The sequence below is a fragment of the Acanthopagrus latus genome, chromosome 2, assembly GCF_904848185.1.
Source record: "Acanthopagrus latus isolate v.2019 chromosome 2, fAcaLat1.1, whole genome shotgun sequence".
Lineage (NCBI taxonomy): Eukaryota > Metazoa > Chordata > Actinopteri > Spariformes > Sparidae > Acanthopagrus > Acanthopagrus latus.
The window spans coordinates 150,613-176,274 of record NC_051040.1 but is presented as its reverse complement, the minus strand read 5'-3'; the positions used below and the strand labels follow the sequence as shown (position 1 = coordinate 176,274).

General features: G+C 43.8%; 2 protein-coding genes across 5 annotated transcripts; both read left to right on the top strand.

Annotated features, from left to right (window-relative positions):
- Positions 1–438: 438 nt before the first annotated feature.
- LOC119032757 (zinc finger protein 883-like) lies at positions 439–8,466 on the top strand. 3 transcript variants are annotated; one of them, XM_037122289.1, is made up of 7 exons: positions 439–773; positions 1,920–2,050; positions 3,806–3,995; positions 4,448–4,836; positions 6,077–6,125; positions 6,212–6,974; positions 7,191–8,466. In XM_037122289.1, the coding sequence occupies exons 3-7, from the start codon at positions 3,893–3,895 to the stop codon at positions 7,978–7,980; spliced, it is 2,094 nt and encodes a 697-aa protein (XP_036978184.1). In that variant the 5' UTR covers positions 439–773; positions 1,920–2,050; positions 3,806–3,892; the 3' UTR covers positions 7,981–8,466. The 3 variants fall into 3 exon arrangements, with proteins under 3 accessions (XP_036978184.1, XP_036978175.1, XP_036978167.1); XM_037122280.1 differs by having other exon boundaries at positions 1,920–2,147; XM_037122272.1 differs by lacking the exon at positions 1,920–2,050.
- Positions 8,467–10,178: 1,712 nt separating this feature from the next.
- Positions 10,179–25,592, top strand: rnf168 (ring finger protein 168). Of its 2 annotated transcripts, XM_037122311.1 has the most exons (8): positions 10,179–10,516; positions 12,597–12,760; positions 17,567–17,777; positions 19,106–19,176; positions 19,261–19,416; positions 20,280–20,374; positions 20,605–20,662; positions 23,746–25,592. In XM_037122311.1, exons 2-8 carry the CDS (start codon positions 12,635–12,637, stop codon positions 24,379–24,381), a joined length of 1,353 nt encoding a protein of 450 aa, XP_036978206.1. In that variant the 5' UTR covers positions 10,179–10,516; positions 12,597–12,634; the 3' UTR covers positions 24,382–25,592. The 2 variants fall into 2 exon arrangements, with proteins under 2 accessions (XP_036978206.1, XP_036978199.1); XM_037122304.1 differs by lacking the exon at positions 10,179–10,516 and having other exon boundaries at positions 12,587–12,760.
- The last annotated feature ends 70 nt before the right edge of the window (positions 25,593–25,662 follow it).

The following is a 25,662-nucleotide window of genomic DNA, read 5'->3' as shown; positions in this document are numbered from 1 at the left end:
AGTCACACATGTGAGGTTGTGCTGAAATAACAACGCCGAGTAAATAGTTCTTAAGGTGAAATATAATGGCAAATTCAAAAATGGGCAAAAACTGTAAATTATACCCTGGAATATCGGATTTCACAACAAACCTGAATATCCCTGACATCCCACCTTCAAACACAGCCTCATTTGGCCTCCATGAAAAAGCTACTTAACCTCCCACTTTTCTATGGGAATACATACTTCCTATGGGCAATGCACTAGTTATTAATTAATTTGTTATCACGAGAAAACAATCTCTGGTATATGGAGATAACGAGATAATAAGGCGTTATCACGAGATAACAGAGTATTAAAAGGAGAAAAATCCATGGCCATTCTCGGCTTCCGTACTTATACATTTAGTTTTTAATGTCACTTTTTGTGTGTTTGTTAATACTTCCGGTGAAGCCCGGCAGTTACCCGGATGTAAACATTGTAGAAGAGCGCCATGTTGGACGCGCAGACATCAGATTGCCATCCTGACTGTCTGTGTTGGATTGTTCTCCCTCAGGTTCAGACACACCTGGACTCGAACCGCACTGACGCACCTGCACAGACTTTAACGTCCCAGTTTCCTCCGGTGACACCATCCGTGTGGCTCGTGGGTCGTAATGGAGCCGACCGATACGGCGGCGACTCAAACTTTTGTATGTGAGACAGAGCGGATCATGGAGGTGGCGGTGGAGTGTGCCGTGTCTGTCCTCCAGCAAAGTCTGGGACATGAGGGGACGGACAGCGAGGACCGACGGGTGAGGACATATTTCGAATTAAATAAGTGTGAGAAGTTTGTCTGAGAGACCAAAGACCTTCAGAGGAAAATCCCGCCGTCACTTCCGTCTTTGCAGAACCGCGGATGTCAAACCGCGCGAGACAAAGTGACAGCAACATGACGTAATCTGTGATTATGTAGAAAACAATTTAATGTAGAAAATCAAATTAACAGTGAATTCAGAAGATTACGTGAAAGTAATCCAGACACTTCCTCTACGAAAGAACATTTTACTCTCACGGGGAAGGGCGCCATCTTGTGTATCATGGCGGCCACAAAACAACATAAGAGCGTTAAAGGCCGTCCAGGAGACATGAGTAGGAACAGTAATTTAAAGTAACTAAATAAGAGTAATGTGACAGTTCACCACGGTATTAAACTGTAATGGTGTACACCATAGACATATATACGCAGACGCCGCATTGACTCGCTGGATCTTACGTCTTGAGACACTCTGTGATGTCGCCGCCGGAGCAGTCACGTGGTTGATGGAAGCCTCAATAGTTCCAAAACACAGGCTGGCTGTCATGTTCTTCTATGGGACAGACAGCAGAGATTGCGTTACTGAAGGGTTAATATTAAAAAAAAAAAAAAAAAAACACCCAAGAACTTTTTCAGCTGGCATTGCATTATTACATTTTTTTAATGTCAGTTTTGCACTTTGAGAGGCAGAGTGACAACGAAAAGCTGCGTAGAGAAGTTTTACATTTTTGGAGGGAAAAGCTTTGTGTTCATGTTTAACTTTTCTTTTCCATATCTGTCATCTTATGATAGACGTCTCATGATTATCATTTTAGCGCATCTGGGCTGTATTATTGATTGTGATTTGGCTTATAAATTCCGATTCAGTTATTAGCTTTCCTTTGTGGTAACGTTAGCTGTAACTCAACCCAAGTAACTTCAGCAATTAACTATTATAACAAAACACGTAAAGTCCGTGTAAAGCAGAAATAAATTTGTGTTATGAGTTGATGACCTGTTATGACCTGTTACATTTATTGAGACACCAATGTAAAGAGGGCAGATACAAATGAAGGTTTTCAAAGAAAGTATTTTTTATTAAACAATGACAGACACTAAGAATGTGTGCGTGTGTGTGTGTGTGTGTGTGTGTGTGTGTGAACAGGAAAAACAAAAACCAGGGGCAGTTGATCCATGATACCACAACCATGAAGAACCAAATGGGGAAAAAAAAAACCTCAGGAGAACCATTATCGCCAGCTGCCGTCACCACCAGCAGCAGCCACTCAAAATAAAGTGCAGTAGCCTACATGAAAGAGAGTAACCATGTTAAAGTGAACACGGAACAGTACAATACATTAAGTACAGCCAACAGCACATCACATAATGAAAAGTTAGTATGTCCCAAAATTCAATGAAATATTAAATTAGATATTTATCACAAATGCCCCCTTAATTCTGCTAGTACTAGCAGCTAGAACTAGTCTTATATCACACACATAACCGACTAAAGATGGCTGACACGGTCAGGTTCATCAGATAAAAGCCAAAATAAATTAAACTCCTTGATAATACGTGTAAATCCTGCTTGTTAGTTACCCAGCATCATTAGTATAAAAGTTGCTAGCCATTCATTACCGGACTCTTACGTTACCTTCACAGCTGGCGAAGTTGAGCTAGCTAACTAGCTAGCAGACAATGCTTTAAAACTGGTTGTAACAACAACCAAGTTAAAATATAGATAATTATGCTGTGCATATACAAATGAAGACCAGTGTAAGCATCACAAAGGGCCTCTGATACAACATAGACAGTTGACAATGCAAAAGAGGTCAATATTTTAGCAACTTTCATCTGGAACTATTCGATGCGCAGTAATGTAAGTGAATGAGGTCCAGCGCCCAAATGACAGTGTTTGGAACTAATCCGAGCTCCGTAACCCGAAAGTAGGCGGTAAAAAGCGGTGCCATTTTTTACAATGGTGGTCTATGGGAGTGTCGCCACTCTGTTTACTCTAGCACTCTGGTCTGCCCTGTAATTAAATACATGTAGAAGTGAAAACTGTAGAAAAAGCATCAATGTTTGCATTTAACTAATTTGGATGAATTGTTTTATATTCATTTAAGTACTAATTATGACAATCGTTTAGACAAAAAATGAGCAAAGTCTGCAAATCAAAAAAGACACTGCAACAGGCAGTGAGCCTGCTTTCTTTTCTTTAATCAGTCAGTGATATATTCCATGACAAAAATAGAGACATGTTTTTATTGTATGAGTCAACAATTCTTGGTTAATTAAGAGGAACAGCAGGAGGCTACGTTCATGAATATGCTGACAGTAGACAGTGACTAATAGTAACACTGGTAAGATCCTTTAAACAGGCTGACACTTGAGTCTGTATACTGAGTGTATGTATTCATCATGTGGCAGCCTTTATGTCCACTACATTTCCCTCAGGACAACTAAGATAATTTTGAATTAATCTGTTGTATTTGGTATTAAGTATATTGGTACTTTTCATCCCTTCACTTGTCTTACCGGTCAGCATGTCTCAAGCACTCAGTCCTCATATTATACCGATCAATTAAAATATGGACACCTGACCTCCATAATATACTGTACATATTTAAGAAAAAAAAAATAGCCTCCTGCAAGTTTCCTTTTGTTTTGTTTTGTTTTTTTTTTACTATGAAATGTTATTGTATACAATACCATAAGTGTCTGTATTTTCTGTCATGAGTGCATCACTACTAAAAGAAAATAACTCTTATTTTCTTATTTTGATTTGCAGTGATTTTTTTTTCTTGATTAATTGTTTATTCTGTGAAATGTCTGTTTCCAGTTTGACTTCTGGTACTCAGTTTGAGTTTAACACAGAGAATACGACTGAAGAAAAAAATCCAACTTTCTGAAAGTCAGCTGATTGATGAGTAGTTTTGGTGAATTGATCAGCTGGATTATACCCCTTCTGTGATGTCACAGTATTAATAATCTCATTCTGTAAGCAGAAGTGTACTGTACCTTAAATCTGGTGATGTGTTTCCTGTGCAGGCTCAGCTGACGGCCATCCTGCATGTGACGAGCAGAGAGGCTGTCCGTCAGATCTGCAGAGTGTTCAGAGAGCTGCGCAAGAGTTTAATGAAGGAGAACAAAGACCTGAAGGACAGAGTGAGACATCTGGAGACTCAGCGGCTGTCAAACTGTGGAGGAGAGAAGACGCTTTACAAGATCAAACCATCAGGTCAGTTTGACAATGAACTGCCCCGCAGAACCTGAACACATCTCATCATGACAGGGACCACGCTGGGTTTAAACCAGCTGTGGAAACGGATGTTAAACTGCACTGTAAATGTGTGAGCTACATGCTAACAGATGCTAGTCACTACTGCAAAGAGTACAGTGACCAGCAGTTAGCTGTTGTACTGCTCTCTGTAGTTCAGGATCTGCTTCTGAATTCTGGACATTTCTTCTTCTACAATCAACACATTTGATGTCATCAAGTTAAATGATGATCTCATAGTGTTAAATAAACATGATGTCGAGTTAGATAATGATTTCTACGATGTTTGTCTCTAAATAAGCAGCTGTACAATGTTTGGAACATGTCAAACATGATTTAATGGTGTCCGAACATTACAAGTTTAAACCAGCAGGTAAAGATGGTTATTGGATGTACTTTCTGTCTTCCTGAAGGTGGAACGGCCCTCTCACTTGACATCAGCCAACCAGCTGCCAACCCTGCCGCCCTCACCATGGCCATCCTCAGCTCGGCCAAATCCAGACGTCGAGCAAGCAGCAGTCCTCAGGTTCCTCTGGTCATAATCAGCCAGCCGCTCCCCGGACCAGTCACAGGCCAGAGCAGCCCTGCGCCCCAGGTACGGCCAGAGAAACCCGATCAAAGCAGCCATGCTGCCACTGCTTCATCAGCTGCCACGCAGGCTGAGGTGGTGATCACGATAGAGCCTGACGAATCGCCATCCTCCACAGACTTGACATCACTTCCTGTGTCTCATGACCAGCCAACCAGTGAGGTCACAGCCAGTGAAGACCCACCCACACCTGAAGAAGTCGCTGTTGTTGTTGTGAGTGTTTGACTGAATAGTAATTACTAACAGCTATTTAAGCCTGATCCCGATCGGAGTCCTTTAACATTTAGTGTCAGCAGATACCGAGTCCTGATCTGATACTCAGCCTTAACTCATATTGTCCTGGATAATACAGCTGCATTAAGAAACAAAGTACCTGCATTCCTTAACAGTTTTTTATGTTGGTGAAACAAAGTAAATGCTTTCATACGACTCTTCCTTACTCTGCATATGCTGTTCAAACACTGGCCTCCACCTTCCTTGTGTTAGCAGGTGAGTGTGTGACGCTGCAGTGTGACAGCAGACCCTCGTTACAGCAGCTGCAGTGTGTGAGACGCAGCCACGCTTGGTGCCTCCATATCATCCACTGCTTTTACATATTCTTTACGCTGTCATGTAAAATGACGTGGACATTTTGCTTGTCTATTTCACAGTGTTCAGCATCTGTTTTACATGCTCTGCTGTATGAGAGCCACCAAACTGGTGCACATACAACACGCTGTAACTGAGTGGAGTCAGTGTGATGTAATGCAGAGATGGTAGGGCAAACCGGGGATTCAACAACTAAAGGGGACGAAGAAAACCCCGATCCTCTGCCACAGAGATGAGCTGGTTATCCAGAGCCATTCATTTAATGCCTTCTCTGTAATATTTTATTGAACCAAATAAGTAGTTCATGTTCAGCTCTTTTGTTTCCCCTCATGAAACGGTCGTATTGCAGATGTTACATGTTCTGCCAGAAATTGTGCTGTGACGTTTGAAAAAAAAATGTTTTAAAAAAAGGGCTTGGGTCCATGTTCAAAATTGCTGTTACCCGATCAGTGGAAAAAGTTCACATTGTTGTCCCCAAAGGAAAGATTTGTCTCCTTTTAGATTTGACGTTGCATTGTAAATCTTTCTGGCGTTATTGGGCATGTTGCTTAGCAACCCTATGCTGATGTATTTGTGCATCTCGCACTGACCTTTGAACTTTTATGAGAGTTTGAAGATGCTGTGAAGGAAGTATTAGCATGGCAGCTTCACTCAACAGATTAATAACTTTTAAAATCAGGCCATCAGCCAGTTGGCAGGATGTTTAGGGCAATCCAGAGGTCCACAAATTGGTGTAATCTTGTAATTAACTTAATCTATAGATCTATATCTATCTATCTATACACACACACACACACACACACACACACACACACACAGAAGATCTGCAGCAGCGTGATGAAAGATGACTCGTCATGTTTTCCAGGAGACTGAGATGAAGGTGGAGCACGAGGAGCAGACGGTCGGTGGATCAGGTGAGACAGGTGACATCACCCTGAGCTGTGGATCAAACCTTTTTGTATGTGTGTTTAATATCTGACCTCCTCTTCCTCTGTTGCAGTGAGTGAGGAGGAGCAGAAGGAGCAGGAGAGGAAGAGGAGGAGGGAGCTGTACAAAGAGAAGAGGTTCTTCTGTGAGCTCTGTAACAAAGGTTTCCATCAGAAGCACCAGCTGAGGAAACACGTGTCGTGTCACGTCAAACCATTCCCCTGCAGCTCATGTGATAAAGGTTTCTACAAGGCCAAGACGCTGCACAAACACCAGCTGACGCACCAGCTGAGGGCGGCGCAGGAGAACGACCCCGACAAACTGCTGCGTTGCGATCAGTGCGACAGGAAGTTCAGACTGCTACGCCAGCTCAGAGTCCACCAGGCCTTTCACCGGCTGCAGAAGGCCCCGTTGAAGTGTGGTGTCTGTGACCGCACCTTCACCTCAGCTGGCGCGCTCAGGTACCATGAGGTGTCACACGCACAGGTGAAACCCTTCATGTGTGACGTCTGTGGGAAAGGCTTCACCAGGAAGAAGAGCCTCCGCGAGCACCAGACCGTCCACACTGGTGCACGGCCATATCCATGCCCGACTTGCGGGAAGAGCTTCTCCACCGCCAGCAACCTGCGTGTCCACAAGAGGTCACACTCGGAGGAGCGGCCGTTTAAGTGCAGCGAGTGTGACAAGGCCTTCAAGTGTAAGATGGGCCTGCTGCAGCACCGAGTTGTCCACTCAGGAGAGAAACCATTCATGTGTCAGACCTGTGGACTGAGCTTTGGACTCAAGTACAACTTCCAAAGACACCTGAGGCTCCACAATGGAGAGAAGCCCTTCAGGTATGTCTCACCTGTACTTAGGACCCTGTTTCAAAAAAGTTATTAATCAGTATCAAACAAGTTGTGTTCGTCTGAAGTCACCTGTTACCAAGCAACAGGTTTATGTGAGGAAGGGTCCAATTAGGTGTTTGTTTTACTGTCTGTTGTTTCTCCTGAACCAGCATGTAGTCCGTCTTGTCTCGTTGGTTCAGCATGTTGTCTTTTCTGTCATCTCAGGTGTGATCAGTGTGGCGAGGGCTTCACAGGCACGTGGGCTCTGAAGACTCACATGCTGGTTCACGGTGTGGAGAAGCCGTTCATGTGCGACCTGTGTGGAAAGACGTTCTTCTACAATTGTCAGCTTCAGAAGCACCAGCAGCTCGTCCACCACAATAAGGAGCGACAGACGGGTGGAGGAGCAGTGGGGCGGCGGAGACCAAGCGGAGTCAAACCGTTCAGCTGTAAGGTCTGTCTGAAGAGCTTCAGCAGCACCAGCACGCTGAGAACGCACGAGAAGAGCCATGCTGAAAACAAGGAGTTCATCTGCAGCACCTGTGGCAAGTCCTTCCACCTTCGCCACCTGTTCCTTTACCACATGAGGCAGCACAGCGGCGACCGGCCGTACGTCTGCGGCGTCTGTCACAAAGGCTTCCTGCTGTCATCGCAGCTGAAGCAGCACCAGCTACTGCACACCGGAGTCAAACCACACAGGTGTGAACAGTGTGGCAAAGAGTTCAGGACGCCGCAGAACTACCACCGCCACCTGCTGGTCCATACCGGAGAAAAGCCTTACGAGTGTGCCGTGTGCAGCAGGAAGTTCAGGCAGTCTAACCAGCTCAAGTCTCACATGCAGATTCACACGGGCGTGAAGCTGTACAGCTGCGAGCGCTGCGGGCGCGGATTCTCTGACTCCCGGCAGCTCAAGAAACATTGCTGTGGAGACAGCAGCCAAAGCCCCGAGGCAGCAAGCAAACGCAGGAAGCAGAAGAGCGTCTTTCCCTGGAGTGAAGGCTTAGCCAACCAATAAGAGCTCAGGAAACATAATCCTGTCAAGTGTTCAGTGGTAAACCTAGCATAAAGACTGCAGACAGCTAATCTGTAACAAACACCGGAGTACAGATGTGGACAGACATGAAATGATCGTCTCGTCTCAGAAACACAGAATCATCAAACAATTCTGCCTTCTTTCCAGTATTTAAAAAGAAACTTTAGAAATCAGCGATGAAGCTGAAGAAAGCCCTGCTGAAAAAAACAGCATAGACCAGCATCAAAACACAACATCCTGGTCACCAGCAAGACCAGCATATGTTGCTGTTTTTTACAGCACGGAAATGTCCTGTTTGTGATTGAATATCATTATTCTGTCTGTTGTTGGTGGAACAAGTTCTTACTCTGACATTTCAGGTCAGTTTGTTTTGTGTTCAGACATCACATGTTGTAACGTTTCTGCTTTACTTCTTTTAGCTGAGTTATTAATTAAAGGGCTGATTCACGCTGCCGATGTATCTAAAAACACTTCCTGTTCCTGACGATCACCCACCATCTTCACTCATCTCTTCATTAGAAACTTAACAGACTCCACAGTTGATTATTGATCCAAACACACTGTTTACACCTTAAATGAATACACACGTCCGTAGTACATATATACAGATCATCACAAACAGCATCAGACCAACAGACACAGAGGACACAGGTGAGTAAGATAACCAGTCACATTCAAGTTGTATTCAAACATTTAATTATTGAATGCTGTGAGTTGGTGTAGCTGAGAGGAGCTGACTATAACCCTGGTGTTTGGGTCTCAACTACTCTGACAGTGTGTGCGGATGTGCATCTCCACTTAAACCACCTCAAGAACTCAGTCTTGTTTCATGTGACTCACACTGGCAAACATTAAATGACCCTGACCCGTAGAAAATGTCTGAGACACTCTGGAGGGTGAGGAGTTCAAAAGCCTTTAATCGTGGCTGTTGAATCAAAATCAAAAACACGCCTACACATTTCAGCCACTACAGCAATCATCGAGGCTACAACATGGTTACCTTTGGGCTCTTATAGGTTAGCAGAGTCACATGCTCAGTATAGACAGATGAGCAGTAACACGATTAGTCTAGATAACCACAAGACAGACTGCAGGTTGGTACATTGTCACATGATCAGTGTGAGCAGGTTAGTCACACAAATAGTCATTTAAAATTAGACGACGCAGCATGTTGAGCAGAAAAATATCAGTTAGCCAGATAATAATAAAACGAGGAGGAGGAAGCTGTAGAGAGCGACACAGCAAACAAAAACAAAAGTTAAAGACATGATGTTCATCAAAATAAGCAGGTGGTTTCTGGTGGGCAGGACTGAGACCGACCCACTGAAGAAGCCAGCAGTTGAAGTGAGTTTTGAGTTTGATTTAAAGGCATTGGTAGAAACAGCTGGTCTGAGGTCAGCTGGGAGGTTATTCCAGAGGAGGAAGCCTGCAGCCAGCTGACTTCCTGAAACCTGGAAGCATCAGGAGCCTGAATCCTGAGGGCCGAATGCACCAGCTGGAATATCTGGTGGAATGAGATCTGACCCGTACCACAAGGCCGTGAACTGTTCAGTAAAGTCTGATCTTGTATCAGGAGCCAGAGAAGGGACGCTGGGATTGGTGTAATATAATCACATGTTCTTGTACATGTTGTTCAGACTCCAACTGCTGCATCCTGAAGACTTGTAATGGACTCACAGCAGACCTGACAGAACATGGACTGTGAGGTATGGTCGGTCCAAACTAATTAGTTCTGACTCTTTAACAGCAACACTTGTGACGGGTGGCGATGCTACAAACACAACTATGTATTTATTCTCAACTCAACTCAACTTTATTTATAAAGCGCTTTAAGCAGCCATAGCTGGGACAAAGTGCTGTACATGAAAAGACATAGAACAAAACACATAAAAACATAGGAGACAAAATAAAAACAATAAAACAATACAAATGTTAAAACAAAAAACAATAAAAACAATAAAACACAAACAAAACAAGAACAGAGTCTCTGGGTTGAAAACCGAAGAATAAAAATAGGTTTTAAGATGAGTTTTAAAAATGGACAGTGGGGGGGCTTATTATCCTAACTCGTGTGTGTCACTAACTCGAACACACACGGGTCAGAGTTCTGATAGACCGACAGGTCCCACACAGTTCAGGACCATCTTCTGACTTGTTGGTTCTCTGGACTCGGTCTTAAATTTGTGATTATCGGTGCAGGAGCAAACACAGATTGTGCGCATGCGCGTGGCGTCCATGTTCACGCGGGTCGGACGGTCAGCTCGTCCCATCAGACCAGGAGGTTCCGATACACATGAACCTACAGGAGTGTGTGAGGACGGACTGTCAGCACGGTCCATAGATTAACTGTCAACACTAAAGAGCGAACAGTTAGCATCGAAGAGCTAAATCTTACCTGCTACCAGCACTAGCCTGCCGAGGCTAGTCTCAGAGCTAACGCTAACGCTGCTTGTTTTGGCTGAAAAGCTAACGTTAGCATCAACTGAAGAGAAAAAACGTCCAGGTGTAAAGAAATCTGGTGAGTTAAAACACGTTCGGTATCTGTAGGTATTCTTCTGTAATCTGTCCTGTACCCGTGAGTTTGTTTATGGACTTCAGGTGAGTCGGTTACCTACAAAGGTAAAGTTAACTAACGTTAGCAGTTAGCTGTCATCGCGTGTGTTCAAACTGAAGTCGTCACATCAGTCTGCACAGTGATGGTTAGACACACAGAGGCCTCACCTGTCCTAGCTGTCACAGTCACTTCACACCTTGTGTTAACACACCTCCCCGCTCTGCTGTACATCTCTACATAAGCATCACTGAGACAAACAGACTCCACATTTCTACTCAAAGACAGAAAGAAGTTCATGTAGAACATTTGCTGAATTAACAAGAAGGTCCAAATGATGCAGAATGAGTCAGAGACAGAGTTTCACAGAGTTTATAAAGTGTCTCCAACTCAACAACTCACTAAACTGACACATTTGTTAAGGGAGTCTGGGGACTTTCTCCACGGGAACAAAGAAGTAGCCTGTATTGTTACTGTAGTGCTGGGCGGTGTGACCAAAAATGTATATCACGATATTTTTCAAAATCCTGTTTCACGGTACATGACAGTATGTTTTTCATGCATAATCAGGTGTTCACAGCATTTTCTACTGGTTGAGAGAGGAATTACTAGCCCCTGTTAGATTGAAAAGGCTGCACTCACCTGCCCTGTCTGTCTAAAAGGAAGGTTTAATATTCCTTCTTTCCCAAAAAGCTGCCACGGGGTAGGCATAAACATGTGATGTGACATGAAGCATTAAGTTGGGCGTGAACAGTGACGTACAACATATGCATCAGAAGAAATGTGACGACGCTTGATAGATTTACTTAATTATAGACCCATGGCCCATATTCTCACCTCCTCAGTCAAACACATGCTGATGTTAAACCCCCACCATTGTCTGGTACAGACATGCTGCCACAAACTGACACTTTTTACAAGGAGACAAACAACTTCAGCTGAAAGATTTAATGCTGAATTTACAACAAGGACACAATGAGTTAGAATCTGTCAGAGACACAGTTTCACTACGTTATAAAGTTTGTTTCAACTCAACAACTCTTAAAATCAACACACTTGTTAAGGGAGTCAGATGATGCTGTGTTACTGGTTCAGTGGTTGGACATCACAAATGTCTGTTGCAAACACTGGCAGGTTCTGTCGTATAAACGACTTCTCTTTTCTTCGTTGGTCCAAAAGATTTCAAAGATCATAAAGTCACCAGGAGTCTTCAAGGCTGAGTGCAGTAGGACTTTATTTGCCAGCGAAAAAGAACGGGATCAGACAGACAAAATCCATGAAAAACCAAACTGACCCGAGGCTCAAAGCCCTGAAAATCCTCTTTTAAAATGCAGAAAAGTTGGTGTGTCCGTTCGGACGACATGGCTTCAACCAATCACTATTCTGCTTAATTTCTGCTGACACTGTTATGTCTTTATGGAAAAACACCATATTTTCTTATGGAAAACCCCTGTACCTCTAGTGGAAAAACACAGTACTACCTTCTGCGCTTGCGTGAATATTGGCGTACGTGCAGAACTGCATGTCGACCAGTCGCTCTTCGCCTTGCTTTGTTTTTTTTTAAGAAGGTGCTCTCACTGTGTCTTTATCACTGGCTCTTAGAAACTCTGGCCTTCAGTTAACTCCCTTTCTTGATGCATCCCATTATATCTGATCACTCTTTGCTCTGTATTTTTAAACTTAATGAAAGTGTTACATATTTGGTTATATGATGTTATTCTTAGATTTGTGGTTACATCTTCACACTTGACATTATCTGACTATAGCAGCTTTAATCAGCAGATGCACTTTTCAGTCAGCTGGTGCCCAGTAGTATGTTTCAGCAACCCCTTTACACTTGTTACCCTTTGCTTCTTACTTTTATCACTATAACACTTACTATCAGTCACCATTCATCACTGTTTACTAACTGTGGTTATTTTATACTGACCACTATCTGCTTACTATGATTATTTTACTCTACAGTTCTAAACAACACTGCAGGTTTCAGCTGACAGATCTCACATCCTTCAGTCAGATGGAATGAACACTGTCTGTGTCCCTGCAGGCTGCTGCAGAGCTAAACCACAGAAGAAGAAGACGAAGATGGCTGTGGTGTCAGACAGAGGGGGGATGGGGGGGGAGCTGAGTCTGGATGACTGCAGGTGTCCCGTCTGTCTGGAGATCTTCATGGAGCCCGTCACACTGCCCTGCACACACACCTTCTGCAAGGTAACACATACACACGCACAATTATTGTCTTATATTGGTCATCACAGAATCTTAATATGGTGTTGGCAATGGACGGTAGGGCAGGTGTGGTTATTAGAAATGAACAATTATTGATAATGATTATTAAAATTAGATCAATGAAAATGAATACAAATGATGATTAAAGCATTAAACGGGGCATCACCCTGGAATCAGCGATCAATAACCAGTCCAAAATAGTCTCATAGAGGGGTTCACTTCAGATGTAAATATTTGGAAAATGTTAACATTTAAAGGAAGCGTGAGAGAAATGAATCCGAGCACCAACCTTCACAACCAGAGAACGTAACAAACATATGCACAAAATAATCACAGAGCACTGATATGTACAATATAATAGAATTTGTTAACATAAGTACATTGATCAAATCAATAATACTTTTAATGAACAAAGTCCATCACTCGACTAAAGCAGCTAAACTATGAAACTAAATATGGCGGCTGTAGTCAAAGACACATAATGACGGAGAGCCAGAATGGCGGTCACGATCTCTTGGAAGGTGACGTCATGGAGTGTTCCACGACAGGACTACAAAAATGGCCGTTGGCTTCATGTGCACTTTTGAATTCAAACAGAAGATATTGTTCCAAAAAGGTAGCAGTGCTACCACGAGGCATGTAAAATATAAATGGGGGTTCTCACAAAGCACACGTATCAAATGTTGTAACGAGGTTATTAACCATAAGTCTCTGGGGAGTCGCTCATAAGATCAATACGTATCTGCGTAACAGGGCTGTCATAATGGCTCTAAAATGACGTTCGAATATTCCCTCAAAAACAAACTAATACAACGAGACATAAGGTAGTTTTATTTATGTTAGTGGTGGAATGCTAAGCTAACTGTAGCCTAGACAGCCTGCATACAACTTTATCTCAAGACTGCATTTTTGCCATCTACTGACCAAAATTCGAAGTATTTCCAAACGGGGCTTTTCAGGCGTCTTGGAGACCAAACCACTCTCTCTGCTGCTGAGTTGGGCTCTGAACTTTCTGCCATTTCGTCTTTCTCTCTGCCATCTGCATTTGCCACGGTTTTTGTCGCATCTCACTTTCAGCAGTGACTGGGCGCTCACACCAAAAGCGACTGATGCGACCAGCTGCCATTCATTTTCAGTGTACGCTGGCGACGAGGAACGACTGGAACAACCGGCTCTGTGAGTGACGCGATGCAAGCGACGAAAGTTGACACACGCTCAACTTTATGCAAATGAGCAGCGGCGCGACCACGCTGACAGCCAATTGGGGGCTGATCTGGATTCCAAAGGTGGAACTTATTATTGCAGTTTCCGGTTTCCCGGAACTATATGACACCAGTCTGTTTGTCTACAGAGACAACAGGAAAAAAAATGAGGCTTGGAGGAAGGTTGCAGACATTGTGGGGTTGTGATTGTGATTGTGTGGTGAGGTGAGTTGTAGGTCACTGTAGGAAGGCTACATGTAAATAAATGCAGATGCAGAGGGAGAGATAGTGATGTTGTGTATGTTTACAGTTGATTGTAGGAAGAGGTGGAAAAATGTGAGGGACACTCACAGAACGGAGAGAAAGAAAGAGAAGTAGAGGTGCAGGAGCGGGCAGAGGCATCCACAAGTCGACCGTGGCGCTACAGCCAAATTATGGCATTTTTAAATCCATTCATGGAGGACAGGGCCACCACCAGTAACTTCCCGGCAAGTCAGGGAGGTTGCAGGCGATACAAGGGAGGATACCGCCACGACCAGCCGGGCCAGCAGTGAGGTAGAGGGAGAGGATATGTTTACTCTTTTCGTGGAGTCCACATCTATACTCACATCCACGTCCACACCCACACCATCACCATCTACCTCCAGGGAGAGATCTAGGCTTAGGGGACAGAAGAGGCCACATGAGGAGTCCCTCTCTCCCTTTGAGAGGCAGCTGATGGGTGCTGTGGAGAAGGCTGTGACCCAGACAGGCAGTTTTTTGAAGGCCTTCTCTCTGACCTGAAGGCCCTGTCAGCCAGAAGGAGGGCTGATGTTACATTTAAAATACATAGAATAATTTTTGATGCCACCTGCCTGGAATTTGCTGAAAAAGAACAAGAACTATCATCATTCTTAAAAAGATTTTTGTTCCAAGTTTTTCCAAGTTGTTTTTCAATGTTTTACATTTCATAAACCACCCACTTTTTTATTTTTGTTGTAACTGTTAAAACCGTTATTTCGTTTTATAAAGCATGTTCCGTTCTACTATGAAATTGTTTAATAAATACTTCCTCTTCCAAAAAATGTTTTTTTTTGTAAAGACTTCAGTCATTACAGTACCCAAGTAGTGGAAGAGAGTGAATGATTGAATTAGACCATTTTACACATTCATATGCACCCAAATGTAGTAATAATGTTGTACTCATACTACCTGAAGCAGAGAAAGTTGAAAATATGACTGCATTATAAATTGTAGTTACTAGAATCAACACAAGGTCAATATTTGCAATCACAATGATGCTTGGAATGCAACTCTGTGATAAATTATTATAACTATTATTTCTGAATGAGACAATGAAGAAAAAATATCACCAGCAGGAGGAGGAGGAGGAGAACATGCTCTTTAGTTTAATGTAGTTGGTTCTTAAAAGAACCTCGGTTGCCATGGCACTGCACCCTCAGCTGAGATGTAGGAAGCATAGATCTCCCTCACACGGATGGCCTCCCGTGCAGCATCGTTGCCACCCACTTTTATCAGATCCTGCAGCACAGAGACCTCCCCCTCTGACACTGGAACTGGTTCCCTCCTGATATAGTTGTGCAGGATACAGGTGGCCTTCACACACGCATCCACATTTTCAGGGCTCACACCAATGACCCGACGGTACATGCGCCATCCGCTCCTGGAAGCAGGGCATCTTCAGGGAGCTGGAGAGTGTGATCCACGAGTGCCTGACCAAAGGTGGAGTTTGCCAGGGTCCCTCTATCACTGGTCCTGCCATAACTGCCGACATCTACCACACGGAAGCAGTATTTTGCATCCACAGCTGCCAGGAGGACAATAGAGAATGTCCCCTCGTAGTTGTGGAACAGTGAGCCGGAGTTGTTTGGCGCCTGCATGACTACATGCTTTCCATCTATGGATCCCAGACAGTTTGGAAAGTTCCAGTGCTGGTAGAAGTCGGCAGAAATGGCTCTCCAGTCTTCGGTTGTTGGGATAGACATTATTCCAGGCAATCCCATTTTGCCCGGGCTACTTCTGCCACAATGCTGCACACTGTGGAATGCCCCACACGACAGCTGTATGCTATGGTGTGAAAAAAATCCCTAGTTGCAAGGTATCTGTTAAATTAGAGAGATTTAAATGTTAAAGATAAATGATTATGCTATATTCACACACACATTCACATACACATACACACATAATCATATATTGTGTACAGTACTCTGTCCCTCTCTCTCTCTCTCTGTCTCTCTCTGTCTCTCTCTCTCTGTCTCTCTGTCTCTCTCTCTGTCTCTCTCTCTCTCTCTGTCTCTCTCTCTCTCTCTCTCTCTCTCCCTCTCTCTCTGTCTCTCTCTCTCTCTGTCTCTCTCTCTGTCTCTCTGTCTCTCTCTCTGTCTCTCTCTCTCTCTCTGTCTCTCTCTCTCTCTCTCTCTCTCTCTCTCTCTCTCTCTCTCTCTCTCTCTCTCTCTGTGTGGTTTCTTTCTCACCGCAGACAGATAGCCTGGCGCTCACCAGGACCAATAGCTAGGCGATAGCTCGTGTCTATCTTGTTGATCCGTGGACCAACCTTGGTGAGGAGATCATCAAACTGGCTTTTATCCAGCCGGAAATAACACTGGAACCAAGCGTCATCAAAGCAGAGCTCCTGAGTCAGCCTGTGAAATTCTCCGTGGAGATGCCGGGTTCTCAGTACTTTATGGACCCAGATGGACCGACGGCAACAGATCCTGCGTTTCCATCGCAGATATGCTGATAGAACACAAAGAAGGCTGTCCAAAGTGCGATCCATGGTGAAAGAGGGAACTGATGTAATAGATGAATTATCATACAGGCCTATGCCTGCTGCTTGAAAGACCCACCCTTTCGGTCACTTTGGTTGCTGCAGTCGCTGCCACACAACAGGCGACTGCATGACGTGATGTGAGCGACCAGAGCGACCACAGGCAATTTTATTGCTTTTGGTCTGAACACACAGTGTGTTATGCTGTGCGACTTCTGTGACCGGTCCCTGACCCGTCATTCCGTGCGCCCACTCGCAAAGCAGCCGCTGATGGTTTTTTTCCACAGTCGAATATTAATTTTCACAATCGAATCTGCATTTTTAAAAAATATTCGGATATATATTCAAATTTAGAATATTCGTTTACAGCCCTACTATGTAACCCCTAATGTATCTGTACGTGCACATGTGGGTTAGTTAAGAGAGAGACAAAGCGGCTGACGCCCCCAGCAGCAGCTAAGATGACACGTCCTCTCAGTGGGGAGAGGGTCAAACTAATTTCTAGTATCTGCCCAGACAGTAAGCCTCACTTGGAGTTGCATTTTCAATAATCCAGCTAGCTTCCTCGGCGTGGATTAAAGGCAGTTGCAGCATCCTGCGTTGGCTGTACAGCATGGTAACCCGAGCAGTTTGTCAAACCTCTGGGTTTGTGTCAAGCAGGTGTCACCTACTGGATGTTGGGGTCGATGCACTTTCCTTTGTTAATGCAGTGAGCCCGCATTTTGAGCTGTGGGCTACATGCAGGCGGCTCTGATGTCAGAACCATGTGGACGGTCCCAAGAATGGTGTTGTCATCATTTGTGTGTTTGTGTGTGTTCTCAGGAGTGTTTTCTGGAGTCGGTGGACAAAGCGACGCTCTGCTGTCCTCTTTGCAGGAAGAGAGTCTCCACGTGGGCTCGGCTGAACAGCAGGAAGAACACGCTGGTGAACCAGCAGCTCTGGACTCAGATCCAGACGTGCTTCCCTCTGCTGTGTCAGAGACGAGTCAGTGGACAGGACGACAACAGTGAGGATGACCAGCAGCACACAGGAGGTACAACACTCACACACAGGTATCCCACAATAATCTGCAAGGATGAAACTGGTTGAGACAAAGATTACTGATCCTGATCACTGAATCTTGCTCCACTATCCTCCTCGCCGTCTGTGAAAGCCACAGATGACTGGGGGACAGTTTGGTTGTGAGAGGTGTGTGTGTGTGTGTGCATGCGTGTGTGTGTGTGTTGGTCTGACAAACACTTTCACCCACAGAGCAACAATACAGACCCGACTACAGTAATGTGGCAGCAGGTTGTGAATTCAGAATTTTATATGAGGAAGACATAGAGAATGTCTCTGTGGAAAAGAGTCTGTCCTCCTGTCTGTCCTCCTGTCTGACAGGGGCCTCTGTCTACTGATGGTCATGATGTCATTAAGAGCAGAAAACTTCTCTTTGTCACTTTCCAGGCTGTTTGTTGGGTCAGTGAGTTGGGAATTGATCTTGATTATTGATTATTAATTAAAATGTTAAAATATTGGACCCAGATGGGTAAAATATTACAGAGAAGGCATTAAATGAATGGCTCTGGATAACCAGCTCATCTCTGTGGCAGAGGATCGGGGTTTTCTTCGTCCCCTTTAGCTGTTGAATCCCCGGTTTGCCCTACCATCTCTGCATTACATCACACTGACGTCACACACTCACCTGCTAACACAAGGAAGGTGGAGGCCAGTGTTGGAACAGCATATGCAGAGTAAGGAAGAGTCGTATGAAAGCATTTACTTTGTCTCACCAACATAAAAAACTGTTAAGGAATGCAGGTACTTTGTTTTTTAATGCAGCTGTATTATCCAGGACAATATGAGTTAAGGCTGAGTATCATATCAGGACTCGGTATCTGCTGACACTAAATGTTAAAGGACTCAGATCAGATCAGGGTAATAAAAAAGAAACCTGATCGGGACATCCCTAGTTTTGTTATAGTGGTGTTATTAACTGTATGTTTCCAACTAATTGCTCCTAAGATTATATGTGTGTGTGTGACTTAGGAAAAAGGAAAGAAGCAGAAGTAGAATCAGTAAAAAGCAGATGGACAACGCTTTTGGCCCCTAGGGTTAGGGTTAGCCAGTGCGACACAGTCATATTAAGAAGAGTGATTTTGCATCATCAACCCCCCCTGTAGGTTTTTGATTTTACCTACAGGCCGTCTCTTTGTTTGAGCCATGTGGGGTGAGGCCCAACAAGTGTGAACAAACAAAGGTGGTGCAGAGGTGAAGCTTCAGTGACACGCTGCTATTCCATTGGCTCTCTGTGTAACAAGGGTGTGTGTGTGTGTGTGTGTGTGTGTGTGTGTGTGCGTGTGTGCGTGCGTGCGTGTTTAGTCTCATTGGGTTTTCCCAGAGTCTGTGAACCAGGAGAGCTGAGGCAGGAATATGAGGACCAGGTGACCAAAGTAAGTTCAGTTTCTTCATTCTGATCATGATGGTGATGATGAAGGTGATGGTGAAGGTGATGATGGTGATGATGTCATTGTCAGCTGACGGAGGAGAAGCGGGTGCTGGAGGAGGAAGAGCGGAGGGCCAGTGAGGAGTACATCCAGAGGCTGCTGGCTGAGGAGGAGAAGCTTCTGCAGGAGGAGAGGAGGAGGAAGGAAGAAGATGAGAGGCTGGCTCGACTGCTCAGTGATCAGCTGGTCAGTGGTGATCAGTAATCAATATTCCGTGTCTCAATGAAGTTAATTTATTTTGCGGTACTTTGATACAACACGGATCCTCTTCATTTCACCTGAACACTGTTCACATGTTCAGTGTTTCAACTGACCAACTTTATTGTTCATTGTAAACAATTGTCATCTCTCTCTCTCTCTGTCTCCTGCCCCCCTCCTGTCTCTCTGTCTCTCTCCTGCCCCCCTCCTGTCTCTCTCTCTCTCTCCTGCCCCCTCCTGTCTCTCTGTCTCCTGCCCCCCTCCTGTCTCTCTGTCTCTCTCCTGCCCCCCTCCTGTCTCTCTCTCTCTCTCCTGCCCCCCTCCTGTCTCTCTGTCTCTCTCCTGCCCCCCTCCTGTCTCTCTCTCTCCTGCCCCCTCCTGTCTCTCTCTCTCCTGCCCCCTCCTGTCTCTCTCTCTCTCTCTCTCCTGCCCCCCTCCTGTCTCTCTCTCTCTCTCCTGCCCCCTCCTGTCTCTCTCTCTCTCTCTCTCCTGCCCCCCTCCTGTCTCTCTCTCTCTCTCCTGCCCCCTCCTGTCTCTCTCTCTCTCTCTGCTGCGCCCCCGTTTGTGTCTCTCTCTCTCCTGCCCCCTCCTGTCTCTCTCTCTCTCTCTCCTGCCCCCTCCTGTCTCTCTCTCTCTCTCTCCTGCCCCCTCCTGTCTCTCTGTCTCTCTCCTGCCCCCCTCCTGTCTCTCTCTCTCTCTCTCCTGCCCCCCTCCGGTCTCTCTCTCTCTCTCTCCTGCCCCCTCCTGTCTCTCTCTCTCCTGCCCCCCTCCTGTCTCTCTCTCTCTCTCTCCTGCCCCCCTCCTGTCTCTCTCTCTCTCTCTCCTGCCCCTCTGTCTCTCCCCTCCATCAGAACTCCCCTGTGGTCTCTCAGGAGAACCCCCGGCCTGCTGATGCCACTCCAGCCAAGAAAAAGAAGAAGAAGGAGGAGGTCGGACAGATCGAGAAGTAGGTCGACTGTGAACATTCGAATCACGTGCCCAGGCTTGATCCACTAACACCAGTGTGACTGACTGACCGGCTGCCTGGTCCAGTGGTGTGAATAGACATCATTAATATCAGCTTGTGATGTCACATTATTCTATAATGATTATCAGATGATCACAGCTGAGACACAGTTTGATCAGAGTGATGATGATGAAGATGATGATGATGATGAGGGTTCCTGTGTGTTTCAGGTTTTTGTCTCCTCGTCAGTCCATCAGTAGCAACACCTGCAATTTAACAGCCAACAAGGTCAGTTTGACTAACAGTCAACTGTGTTAGAACATGTTAGACCATGTGTTAGAACACGTTAGACTGTGTTAGAACATGTGTTCGACTGTTAGCATGTGTTAGAACATGTTAGACTGTGTTAGAACATGTTAAAACATGTGTTAGACTGTTAGAACATGTGTTAGAACATGTGTTAGAACATGTGTTAGACTGTTAGAACTCGTGTTAGAACACGTTAGACTGTGTTAGAACGTGTTAGACTGTTAGAACATGTGTTAGAACATGTGTTAGACTGTTAGAACTTGTTAGACTGTTAAAACCTGTGTTAGAACATGTTAGACTGTGTTAGAACATGTGTTAGAACATGTTAGACTGTGTTAGAACATGTGTTAGAACATGTTAGACTGTTAGAACATGTGTTAGAACATGTTAGACTGTTAGAACGTGTTAGACTGTTAGAACATGTGTTAGAACATGTGTTAGACTGTTAGAACTTGTTAGACTGTTAAAACCTGTGTTAGAACATGTTAGACTGTGTTAGAACATGTGTTAGAACATGTTAGACTGTTAGAACATGTGTTAGAACATGTTAGACTGTGTTAGAACACGTGTTAGACTGTTAGAACTTGTGTTAGAACACGTTAGACTGTGTTAGAACATGTGTTAGAACATGTTAGAACATGTGTTAGAACATGTGTTAGACTGTTAAAACCTGTGTTAGAACATGTTAGACTGTGTTAGAACATGTGTTCGACTGTTAGCATGTGTTAGAACATGTTAGACTGTGTTAGAACATGTTAAAACATGTGTTAGACTGTTAGAACATGTGTTAGAACATGTGTTAGAACATGTGTTAGACTGTTAGAACTCGTGTTAGAACACGTTAGACTGTGTTAGAACGTGTTAGACTGTTAGAACATGTGTTAGAACATGTGTTAGAACACGTTAGACTGTGTTAGAACATGTGTTCGACTGTTAGCATGTGTTAGAACATGTTAGACTGTGTTAGAACATGTTAAAACATGTGTTAGACTGTTAGAACATGTGTTAGAACATGTGTTAGAACATGTGTTAGACTGTTAGAACTCGTGTTAGAACACGTTAGACTGTGTTAGAACGTGTTAGACTGTTAGAACATGTGTTAGAACATGTGTTAGACTGTTAGAACTTGTTAGACTGTTAAAACCTGTGTTAGAACATGTTAGACTGTGTTAGAACATGTGTTAGAACATGTTAGACTGTGTTAGAACATGTGTTAGAACATGTTAGACTGTTAGAACATGTGTTAGAACATGTTAGACTGTTAGAACGTGTTAGACTGTTAGAACATGTGTTAGAACATGTGTTAGACTGTTAGAACTTGTTAGACTGTTAAAACCTGTGTTAGAACATGTTAGACTGTGTTAGAACATGTGTTAGAACATGTTAGACTGTTAGAACATGTGTTAGAACATGTTAGACTGTGTTAGAACACGTGTTAGACTGTTAGAACTTGTGTTAGAACACGTTAGACTGTGTTAGAACATGTGTTAGAACATGTTAGACTGTGTTAGAACATGTGTTAGACTGTTAAAACCTGTGTTAGAACATGTTAGACTGTGTTAGAACATGTGTTAGAACATGTTAGACTGTTAGAACATGTGTTAGAACATGTTAGACTGTGTTAGAACATGTGTTAGAACATGTTAGACTGTTAGAACATGTGTTCGAACATGTTAGACTGTGTTAGAACATGTGTTAGACTGTTAGAACATGTGTTAGACTGTTAGAACACATTAGACTGTGTTAGAACATGTGTTAGAACATGTTAGACTGTGTTAGAACATGTGTTAGACTGTTAAAACCTGTGTTAGAACATGTTAGACTGTGTTAGAACATGTGTTAGAACATGTTAGACTGTTAGAACATGTGTTCGAACATGTTAGACTGTGTTAGAACATGTGTTAGACTGTTAGAACATGTGTTAGACTGTTAGAACATGTGTTAGAACATGTTAGACCATGTGTTAGAACATGTGTTAGACTGTTAGAACATGTGTTAGAACGTTAGACTGTGTTAGAACATGTGTTAGACTGTTAGAACATGTGTTAGAACATGTGTTCGAACATGTTAGACTGTGTTAGAACATGTGTTAGACTGTTAGAACATGTGTTAGACTGTTAGAACATGTGTTAGAACATGTTAGACTGTGTTAGAACGTGTTAGAACATGTTAGACTGTTAGAACATGTTAGACTGTTAGAACATGTGTTAGAACATGTTAGACCATGTGTTAGAACATGTTAGACCATGTGTTAGAACATGTTAGACTGTGTTAGAACATGTGTTAGACTGTTAGAACATGTGTTAGAACGTTAGACTGTGTTGGAACATGTGTTAGACTGTTAGAACATGTGTTAGAACATGTGTTCGAACATGTTAGACTGTGTTAGAACATGTGTTAGACTGTTAGAACATGTGTTAGACTGTTAGAACATGTGTTAGAACATGTTAGACTGTGTTAGAACGTGTTAGAACATGTTAGACTGTTAGAACATGTTAGACTGTTAGAACATGTGTTAGAACATGTTAGACCATGTGTTAGAACATGTTAGACCATGTGTTAGAACATGTTAGACTGTGTTGGAACATGTGTTAGACTGTTAGAACATGTGTTAGAACATGTGTTCGAACATGTTAGACTGTGTTAGAACATGTGTTAGACTGTTAGAACATGTGTTAGACTGTTAGAACATGTGTTAGAACATGTTAGACTGTGTTAGAACGTGTTAGAACATGTTAGACTGTTAGAACATGTTAGACTGATAGAACATGTGTTAGAACATGTTAGACCATGTGTTAGAACATGTTAGACCATGTGTTAGAACATGTTAGACTGTGTTAGAACATGTGTTAGACTGTTAGAACATGTGTTAGAACGTTAGACTGTGTTAGAACATGTGTTAGACTGTTAGAACATGTGTTAGAACATGTTAGACTGTTAGAACATGTGTTAGAACATGTGTTAGAACATAGTGATAGTGTGTTAAATCATGATCAAACTTTTGTTGGAGCATTAGAAAGGCTGTAGAACGTATTAGAACCCTGTCTGACTTCCTGTTTCAGGAGAACATCCAGGTCTCTGGGCGGCCCCTCCCTCACCTGGAGCATCACAGTGTGGACATCCACCTGAACGCTCCGTCAGCGTCTTTCAGGCTCGCTAATGACGGAGGAGCTTCGCCATTGGCCAAGAGGAAAAGCCCTGAGGAAGAGGAGGTGACAGTCCATAAACAGGTCTGTCACTCCTCCTCCACCATGTCCTCCTCCTCCACCATGTCCTCCTCCACCACGTCCTCCTCCTCCACCATGTCCTCCTCCACCACGTCCTCCTCCACCACCATGTCCTCCTCTTCCTCCCTCCTGCAAGGGATCACTGAGTTGGAGGCGGAGCTGCTGAGCAGATTGCAGCAGGAGGATGAGGACCGGAGGCTGGCTCTGCTCCTGCAGAAGGAGTTGGACCAGGAGGAGAGGCAGAGAGCCACAGACAGACGGAAAGGATCCACAGATGCTTACCCGCTCCGTCAGCACCGCCCGGGGAGGGAGGAGGCCAGCAGGAGCATTGTCACGCCCAGTAGAGCTTTCAAAAAGACTACAAAGACCTCTTCCTCCTCCTCTTCCTCCTCCGCCTCTGCCTCCACCTCCTCCATCAGAGGCAGTAAACAGGCGACTCTGACCGAGATGTTTTCAGGCCTGAACAGATGAACTCTCTCTCTGCATTGTGTCTCAGTGTCTCTCCACCATCACTGGGCTCAGGTCAGAGGTCGTCATCATTTCTTCTTCTTTGTTTAAAATAAAAGTAGTTTATTATATTTTGAGAGAATTTAAAGTGAGAAGTGCCGACAGAACTCTGCTCCTTCAACTTGTGGAGAGACAAGACAGAAATATGTGGACAGCTGAGCCCTCCCTATGGCGTTCTTGAATATTCTTCACCGTCAGTCGGGTTCTTCACGGTCCGTCAGGTTCTCCAGTGGGTTCATCAGCTGTTTCAGAGACAAACCCAACCCACTAATTATTTCCCTTCAGAACAGGTGTCCACACACTTCTGGCCATATGATGTGAACTAAATGAGAGTTTGAGCTGAATATTGAATGTTAAACTAATAAACCAGATGTTTTTCTCTGTAAACATGTTAACTTGTGACGGTTAGTTGGCGTCACATGACACTATCATGATGTCATGATGCTCAAGGTCAGGATGTTGATGCTGCGTTCATGTCCTGTGAGAAATATTCATTTGATGAAGACTCTGGACCAGAGGTGGAATAAAAACAGTTATGTTGACATCATGTCTGCAATGATACCTGAGTTTCCATCATGTTGATGTGATTCAGTGTGATGTCACGTCCTGATGACATCATTTTTTTTATGTCCTTCCAGAATAAACATCCTTGAGTCCTCTTAGGAATCAGAGGAAGATGGTTTAGAACTGAGAGTCTTCATATTTTTAAGATTTGTTCCGTATCAAAGTAATCAATCAATTACATTCACAATCAGAATACGTTTATTTATCCCGCAAACAAACAGGGACATTTCTAAAGAACAGAAACATAGAAACAGGAGCGCTAACAGTTCATTTCACAGCTTGGACAGGCTCCCGATTTATTGGTTCTGTCAACATTGTGGTTAACAAACAGGAACTGAATGTTGCTGTTAGCATCTATCAGATTCATGTTAGCATGTTAGCATTTTTCAGATTCATGTTAGCATCTATCAGATTCATGTTAGCATCTATCAGATTCATGTTAGCATGTTAGCATTTTTCAGATTCATGTTAGCATCTATCAGATTCATGTTAGCATCTATTAGATTCCTTTTGAGTGGAGTTCTGTGAGTGCTGCGATCCCTCCTGCCTGAAGGGGGCGCTGATGACAGTTTAGGTCCTTCAGTTGATCTTTTGTCAGACAGAGAAAAGAATCAGAGACAGTAAACATGAAACTAATGTTTTTTTCTTTATTTCTTCTTTCCTTATTTCTTTTTTTCTTTA